The sequence below is a fragment of the Camelus bactrianus genome, chromosome 15 (assembly GCF_048773025.1).
Source record: "Camelus bactrianus isolate YW-2024 breed Bactrian camel chromosome 15, ASM4877302v1, whole genome shotgun sequence".
In the NCBI taxonomy this organism is placed as follows: Eukaryota; Metazoa; Chordata; class Mammalia; order Artiodactyla; family Camelidae; genus Camelus; species Camelus bactrianus.
In genome coordinates, this window is record NC_133553.1 from 63,256,963 (window position 1) to 63,265,429 (window position 8,467).

The 8,467-nt window shown below is 40.2% G+C and overlaps 1 protein-coding gene across 1 annotated transcript; it reads left to right on the forward strand.

Moving 5' to 3' along the window:
* Positions 1-443: 443 nt before the first annotated feature.
* GKN1 (gastrokine 1) lies at positions 444-7,804 on the forward strand. The gene is made up of 6 exons (XM_045523208.2): positions 444-535; positions 963-1,016; positions 1,105-1,242; positions 2,204-2,314; positions 3,233-3,374; positions 4,062-7,804. Exons 1-6 carry the CDS (start codon positions 524-526, stop codon positions 4,154-4,156), a joined length of 552 nt encoding a protein of 183 aa, XP_045379164.2. The 5' UTR covers positions 444-523; the 3' UTR covers positions 4,157-7,804.
* The last annotated feature ends 663 nt before the right edge of the window (positions 7,805-8,467 follow it).

The following is an 8,467-nucleotide window of genomic DNA, read 5'->3' on the forward strand; positions in this document are numbered from 1 at the left end:
TAATAGCACCGATTTAGCCTCAAAAAATATAATAATAAAATAAAAACCATTCCAGTGGCTTAGGGAAAGGTACAAAGAGGAAACCTTTCCACATTCTTACAGGAGCTGCTATCTCAAAGCCCAGGGTGCCCGCAGTTTCTCATCTGTGGTCTTGTTTGGTTTTAGGGATTTTTCTTTTTCTGAATCTGAATACTATCAATATGTAAAATACCCACACCCACGGCTTCAACTGGACCTGAAGGTGTCATAAATCATACTGAGTTTGGTTTGATATCTTCAACTTCAAGAAAGGGTGAGTCAGATCAACTCCCTGTCAAAACGCCTTGCTAATCAGGCAGATATTCCAAAAGGCTTCCTGGTATGCCAGGTCGTGGCACAGATACCGAAAATGGAGAAAGATAAGTCTCGGACCTCACCTGTTCTCACCTAGCCTGAGTAAAATGGGTCAAGTACAAATATAAGAAGACGTTATTTGAGTCCATGCCTGCCTTCTCCTCTGCTCCATTGCTTTGGTGAAGCCAAGATGAAGTTCACAGTGAGTAGATTTTTTCCTTTTGAATTTATTACCTTAGAACTGGGGACTGTTACTATTCTGAACTGAGGGGGCCTGCTTCTTATGACAATATCACTGTGATGGAAAAATACGTAAAAATAATAGTAATAATCGCTCTTTTCTTTTCATGAAACCATAGCATTTATAAGCGTCTCTATAGAGAAGGATAGTTATACTGGGATTAGACAGCTGTCTAAGAATCTTATATTATGATGTCTTTTAAAACTTACTTTCCAGATCTTTCTAGATCTCCTGATTCAGGTCTGGGTACAGAAGAAGAAAAGACAGACCACTCTACAGAGTTGTAAAATAATTAGCAAATATTTTTATAAGCTTAGAGAGAGAAAGAAAGAAGAAGAAGATATTGCTTTGACTGGCGATGGTAGACCAATGTCATTTGTGATTTCAGATTGTCTTTGCTGGACTTCTTGGTGCCTTCCTGACGCCTGCCTTTGCTGACTATGTAAGTCTCTCTTTTTAAAGTGTGTTACCAAAATGCATTTGCAAAGAAATGCGGTATTAAATCACTGTCAATTTCTTGTAAATTTCAGAATATCAACGTCAGTGATGAAGACAACAGTGGTGGAAGTGGGCAGCAGTCAGTGAGCATCAACAATGAGCACAACGTGGCCAACGTTGACAATAACAATGGATGGGGCTCCTGGAATTCCCTCTGGGACTACGAAACTGTAGGTAGTCAACATGCAGTTTCTGTTCTTCACAAATACGGTATTTTTTTTTTCTAACAACAATTTAAATTTGCCTGCTAACCATTAAAAAGTTAAAAATAATATAAATTCTAACTGCACATAAGCACAGAGTTACAAGTAAAAGTGCCTGTTTTGTTCATCCATTTTCACTCCCTAGATACAAATGTTGTTATTAAGTTTCTCACAATAAGTTAAAATTCAAGCCAGTGAATAGTAATTAGGATCCACTATGCTGTGAGGCTCTAAGTCAAATAGGACATCCTTTTGCTTTACCTGCAGAAACCCTCAGTAAAGATGAAAAACCCTCATAATATGACTGCATAGTCTATCTCATTCTATCTTCAATCTCCTTCTAAAAAGACAGAAATTGACATTTCATCTGTAACGCAAAAGGACCAAAGGAAATGTGAATGATAATATTAACTAGTAAGGGAAGTAAAAACAAACAAACAAAAAAACAAAACAAAAACAAAAAACCACTTGGCTCTAGTTAAGATGCTCAATTCTGCAATTAGCAACTCTGTGTTTAACAAATTTTGTACTTGAAAAAAGTTGGTTCTTTACAGTTTCAGTTTTATCATCTGGTCAGTTAGAAAACAAATTCCTGTCTTACTTGCCTCCTTGAAATTCTATGAGGATCAAAGGAGATCAAACTATGATAGAATTTATGAATTTATTTCTGCAAAACAGACATATGGAGAGGGACTCTGATGGGGCTAGCACCTGAAGAGAAAGCAATGAATTCCACACTCAGTCTCTCCTTCAAAGAGTTTGTGGTCTGTCCCGACAAATGTTAGTAATAAATACGGCTGCAAAGCAGGGTCACATCCAGCGCTCTTATTCCAGTTCATCGTGATCTCAGAGTTCCATTCCCTTCTGCTGCCGAAACTGGTTTCTGATGAGCAAAGCACCTTGGAGAACATGCCATCTTCTTTAACAGGGCTTCGCTGTGACCAGGCTCTTTCACAAGAAGGTGTGCATTGTGCACAAAATGAACAAGGAAGTCATGCCCTCTCTTCAAGCCCTTGATGCACTCGTCAAGGAAAAGAAGGTAAAAATAGTCTTTTTATTTTTGCTTGGGGGAGGTCTTATGATTTCCAATAAATAACAAGGTCACAAATGTTCCTTCGTAACCACAGTGTGTTGTAGTGTGCAGCACTGAAGGGGGGGAGTTGGTGATTGCCTGCGGAGGGGCAGCTACCACCACACTCAAATGCTGTGACTCACATCGGCCTCCACAGAGGCCGAGCAGAACTCCTCACCTTTACTGTCAGAGGAATTAAGCTTCGTTCACGGCAAGGGGAGCCCTCAACACTTTCCAAGGACATTTTTCTGCAAGATTTGGGTTAGAGTTGTTAGATTTAGTAAATGAAAATTAGAAGATACCCAGCTGAGTTTGAATTTCAGATAAATAATGGGTAATACTTTTAGCATAAGTATACCCTGTGCAATACTGGGGACATGCTTATACTTACAAATGGCTTATTGTTTATCTGAAATTAAAATTTAACTGAGTGTCCTGTATTTTATTTGGCAACTCTAGTTGGGGTGGGTGAGGAGAGGGGAGCCATCAATTTCCAAATTGCTCCTATTCCTATAACTGATAAATGGGTACCACTCATTGACAGTGTAGAGAAATTAAATAGAACCCCTTCTCAGAAGCTGATTTATAATATAGCTGAATCCAAGAAATATCAGATAACCAGATGAGGTCCAGGCTTCAGAACAAATTTATCTTCAGACATCTGCTTTTATGAAGGTTTCCAACCAGCTAAACCCCTTGGGATACTTAGAAATTCTGAGACATACAGGGTTACCATTGGTCCTTCTTCATTTTGGTTATGGAAGAATTATAGCCAAGCAATACTGGCTGTTGGTCTTGTACCCAGCCCCTAATTCAACAAACCACTGGGTGTAGCACTCACTCTCTGTCCTCCTTTCCACCTGTCTTCTCCACACTCCGCTTCAGGGCAAAGGACCAGGGGGACCACCTCCCAAGGGCCTGATGTACTCCATCAGCCATAACAAAGTCAATGACCTGGACAAGTTTGGGAAATCCATCGTGACCATGTGCAGGGGGGTTCCAACATACATGGCTGAAGAGATTCAAGGTGAGTAGCCTCCCTACTGTGTGCTATAAGTTAGCGCTGGTGGGATTGGCAGGCGATTCTCGGGCACGCCCACAGAGGGCACCAGGTACTCAGGAGATGGTAATCAAGGCAGACACTCACGCAGCGCTTGCCCTGTGCTGCGCTCTATTCTGCGTGCTTTAAATAACTCACTTGCGGCCGACAGCAATCTTACGTGCTAGGTTTTATTGTTTTCCTCACTTTCTGGATGAGGAAACAGGCACAGAGAGAGGTGACAGATCCCTTGCCGGGGTCAATCATAAGCATTTTGGCTCTGGACTCTGTGCTTTTAAGCATTCTGAAACTCTTCCTCTCAAGAGTGAATCTAGAGAAAACTCAAGACATATTTTTAAAAACAATGCATGAATTGCTAAGTGAAAAGAGAATGCCAATAAAATCTACTGACTTTTAATAGCTCAAACAATCACTAATTCTGGGCATTCAAAGAATAACTTACACAAAAACAAAGTGTTCACCTAGGAATCTAACATAATAGCAACTTTCCAGACCCCTGAATTGATTGATTTAATCTTGACAGCAAGCTAGCTAGATCTTGAAATACTGCAGAGTTAGTTTTGAAACTGTGACATTCCTCTCCTATCCCCCTGCCCTCCCAAAAAAAGTACTTGAAAAGGCATTGATACTGGTTTCTTCTTTCCTTTTTATCAGGGGCAAGCCTGATCTTGTACTCAGAAAAGTGCTTCATTACTAATATACTCTGGATTCTGAACATTTCCTTCTGTGGAGAAACAGTGGAGTACTAAAAAACAAAGTTGCTGTGGATTTAGTCATCAGAATATTCTATACAGAAAAATATGAGTTCTAATGGTTTTCATCATGTCATTCTGAAATGCTTTCTCCTAATTGTGTTTGGTTTCTTCAAGTGTCAATTAACCTATTTTAGCACTGGGTTCAGTTTACACTAAAACTCTTTATGATTTCCATTTGGGATGCACAGGATCAGAAGTGCAATGCGGTGGTAGCAAGCTGTCAAATTGCACTAGACCCAACAATTAGCCTGTATTCAGGACCTACCCCTTATAAAGAACCGCTTCAGCTGCTTCTGATGCTACCAACCACAGCTCTGGAAATGGTTCCAAGACCATCGAACTGCTCTGAAGACTGCTCTATAGTTGATGTGAACAGCAACATTTCAGATCAGCAAGGGCAGAAATCCACTCAGAGTAGCTTAAGCCAGAAAAAGGGGCAGGGGTGGTTATTGCAAGGTACTGGAGTATCTAAGATACTCTTGGGGCAAGAAAAGCAGCTGGTATCAAAAAACACTGGAACCAGGAACTATATCAAGACCAAGACCCAAGTCTCCTTCTTTCTCCTTGTAACTGTTGCAGAAAAACGTGTTACAGCTCAGTGTTACAGCTCAGTTGTGACAGCAACCTGGATCCAGGCGGGAGACCAAGCAGCACTCGGAGAGCTGGAGAACTCAGGTTTATTACGCCAGCGGGCCCAGAGGAGTTAAGCTCTGGACTCCCTTTACACAGGCTTTTATAGGCTGCCAGTTTACACTTTAAAGTATAAAGCAAATAAAGTATAACAAAAGTTAACTAATTAGGAACAAGCTTTGTAGAAATGGACCAATCAGGAGGGAGAGAAATAACCAATTAGGAGTGAGGGAAATGGACCATTCAGGAGTGAAGGAAATAACCAATCAGGAGTGAGCTCAGGGAACCAATAGAATTTTAGGGGTAAGTTCCACTTTCCTAGAAGTAAGCCGTTTCAGAGTTAAAAACTGAGATAGAACTGTTGGGCCAGGGAACCGGATGGTGCTGGCAGGAGAGTAGTGGCCCTGCCTGGGGGTCCTGCTGGTCTTTTTATGGGGCTTCCCACCTCAAAACCACATATTAGCTCCTCTTAAATTCTGCTTCCCTCTTCTTTAATAAGTTTCCACATCTCATGGCTTCAGGACATTTTGGAAGGTCTACGATGCTGGTAGTGTACATCTTATGAACAGCAATGAAATTGCCTCAGGCAACAACATAAATGGTTCTGAAAAATAGCATTGATTCTGAAAAGCAAATTGCAGAAGAAACTGCATTGTATTTATATAAAGTTCAAAAACAGGCAAAACTAAACAATACATATTTTAGAAATACATTCGTATGTGGTAATAGTAGGACCAAAAACAAAGGAATGATAACACAAAATTTGATATAATCGTATAGTCCTGAGATGCAGAGAAGGGTTCTTAGAGGGGCAAATGGATGACTTTCAAGGCAGTGGTGATGCTCTCTCTCTTTCTCAATTTAGATTAAGGCGAGGGAACTCCATGAGTGTGTGTTGTATCATTAGTCTTTACACTTTACAGATTTTTTTTGAAGTCTTTTGCACTTACTCAATACTTAAGTAAAACAAAACAACAACCTACGCAATGGGAGAAAATTTTTGCAAATGATGAAACCGACAAAGGCTTGATATCCAGAATATATAAGCAGCTCACACAACATAATAAGAAAAAAACAAACAACCCAATCCAAAAATGGGCAGAAGACCCAAACAAGCAATTCTCCAAGGAAGAAATACAAATGTTCAATAGGCACATGAAAATATGCTCAATATCACTAATCATCAGAGAAATGCAAATCAAAACTATGATGAGGTATCACCTCACACCAGTCAGAATGGCCATCATTAATTATAAATTTTAAAAGTTAAAAGCACAATAAGTAAGTTAATGTTATGAAGATGATAGGAGGGTAAGACCCACGAGGATGGAAAGCAACTGCTCTTTCATTCCAACACAGGGCAGGGGACTCTCATTTCTTGCTCAAGTCTGAGGCTGGTGGTTCCAAACACTCAGCCTTTGACCCAAGCCCCTAGAAGAGCGGTAAGTGAAAATGACTTCATTCAGCACCAGAATGTCGAGAGGTCTGCAGAGAGAAGCCACTGTTCCCGAGCTGTGCCAGTGCCAAGCCCTGCTCTCCAGACCCTAAATCACTGCTTGGAAGCCAGCTGTGCAGCTGGCCACTGGCAGTTTTGTTTGGTCTGTGGATAACCTCGATTATCTAGTGATTTCATCACCCCAAGAGGCACCGGAGGGGAGCAGATACTATCCTGTTACAAGCCTGACCCTTAGAGGGAAAGGTTAACACAAAATATTTTAGATAAGTTCTTTCCCACTGTTAGAATATTTGTCTGGTGTCCTCCCAGTTGCTCTTCTGACATAATTATATGGCTTAAACAAAATCCTCACTGGTTGAATCCTTCCAGAACATCCACTAATAAATTTTAACCTGAAGCCAATTTTCCCAAGGTACTTTCATATTGATAGGTACCTATGTATATTCACTGAGTTTTAAACTTCCCAAACATTCAAAAGTTAGAAATAACCAATCAACAGTACTGGGAAGTACAGCCAAATTCAAGCATAAGAGAAAGTATGTCAGACTTTACCATTAAATCACTCCTACCCAGATATTCAGATTAGATGGGGTCTGTTTTAAAACATCATCTTTCCTAGTATTATCTTGATCCACAGGGTTCAAATCAGACAACAAAATCACAGCTCAGTCCCCTTAACTAAGAACTTCACCAATAGCACATCCTATTTGCAACTCTATATTTATGCTATTTATGTGTGTGTGTATTTAACATACACCATTAAGCACCTCCTATGTTATAGAGTTTTCTAGGGACTGGCGAAAAAATGGGGGAAAAAAACAGTGTCTTCGTGAAGTTTACATTCCAGTGGTGGGAAAAGGCAATAAATAAATATATATACAATATGAATAATGATGATAACTGTTAAGGAGGGAACAGAATAACATGAAGGAAGTCGGTGAACCATCAGTAGAAGGTTGGGCGGGGAAGAGGTTGCTGTTTTATATTAGACAGGCTGGTGTGTAATAAAGAACATGGGTGGCCTGTCTCCCAGCTTCCTAGGATGTAGTCTCCAAATGTTTGTAATTTCCCAAGTGATAGGAATGTTGTCATTCACACCACACCTGATAGTTTATGCTAATGAGATGACTCAGGATAGGGGCGGATCATGCCGGAAAGACCAACCATGTGATGAGAGGGTTTGGGCTTTGAGCTGCATTGTATCAGCCTGACCTCAGGAGAGGGGTGAAGGCTGGAGATTGCGTCACAGGACCCATGATTCAATCAATAGTGAACCTAATGAAGAAAGACTAACCAAGAAAAACTAGGGACCCCCAAGCTTGGGTGAGCTTCCCTGGTTGGCAATACTCCATATCAGTGTGTCAGGAGGGTGACAATCCTGACTCTACAGAGAGGGGACAAAGGAAGATTCATGATAGGGACCCTCCCAGACCTTGTCCTATACATCTCTCTTCAGCTAGTTCTGGTATGTGTCCTACTGCTATAGTAAAACTGAGTTCTGAGTCACTTAAGTGAATAATTGAACCTGAGAGGGAGGTGAGAACCCCTGAATTTTTAGCCAGCTGGTCAGAGGTGAGGGTGGCCTGATGACTCCAGACCCTGTAGCTAATTTCCGAAGTGAAGGCAGTTTTGTGGAGACAATAATGTCTACAAATTTGATCATATTGCTTCCTTTACTACAACCTCTCTTTTTAAATTTTTCTTGCCTAATTGCTTTGGTTAGAACATTGAGAGCAATGTGAAATATAAAGGTGATAGCAGATATACTCAGCTTATACTTCCATTTTTTTCACCATTAAACAGTATGCCAACAATCAGTTTGTCAAGGATAGATTAGAAGATATGTTTTGCCTAAATTATCTAATATTTGTTGGATTGCCTTAATTTAGAAAAAGAGAAAGAAATTAGTAAGATGATCTTTAAAATATTTATCTTTGGAAGGTATTATTTTAAATGAAGTAGGAAGAGAAACCTTGGTCAGACAAGATAATGCAGCTATGATTTCAGCATTATTAAAAGGTCGGTTTTACAATGCAAAAGAAAACATCAAACTTAATCCGAAATGGGCTACACCTTCTAAAGAATTGTTCTTACCTAATTGGATTGTCCTGCTTTATAGTGAAGGTGCAAATAATGCTCCTTGAAAGCATGACACTCAAAACTGGTTGGAGTATACGCATGTCTAAAGACCTCTCCTGATTACTCTTGCTTCTGCATGG